General features: G+C 61.9%; 1 protein-coding gene across 1 annotated transcript in view; it reads left to right on the top strand.

Annotated features, from left to right (window-relative positions):
- Positions 1 to 235, top strand: part of NXPH4 (neurexophilin 4) — a gene marked incomplete at its 5' end in the record, with an annotated part of 760 nt that extends 525 nt beyond the window's left edge. The window contains one exon of the mRNA XM_010158535.1: positions 1 to 235. This exon is cut by the window's left edge and continues 33 nt beyond it. Coding sequence (XP_010156837.1) covers positions 1 to 235 — 235 coding nt within the window.
- Between the last annotated feature and the right edge of the window lie 93 nt (positions 236 to 328).

Genomic DNA, 328 nt, shown 5'->3' with positions numbered 1-328 from the left:
CAACTGCCACGTGGAGTACGAGAAGACCAACCGGGCGCGGAAGAACAAGCCGTGTCTCTACGACCCCTCCAAGGTGTGCTTCACGGAGCACACGCAGAGCCACGCCGCCTGGCTCTGCGCCAAGCCCTTCAAGGTCATCTGCATCTTCATCTCCTTCCTCAGCATCGACTACAAGCTGGTCCAGAAGGTCTGTCCCGACTACAACTTCCAGCACGACAACCCCTACTTCGGGTGACGGAGACGGGAAAGGGGCGGTGGGTGCCGGAGGCTGATGGAGGCTCCTGTATCCCATCCCAGCTGCACGGTGCCCCCCATCACCCCCGTCCTG

This window comes from Eurypyga helias, unplaced genomic scaffold (assembly GCF_000690775.1).
Source record: "Eurypyga helias isolate BGI_N326 unplaced genomic scaffold, ASM69077v1 scaffold33279, whole genome shotgun sequence".
Lineage (NCBI taxonomy): Eukaryota > Metazoa > Chordata > Aves > Eurypygiformes > Eurypygidae > Eurypyga > Eurypyga helias.
This window is presented reverse-complemented; position numbering and strand designations above follow the sequence as displayed.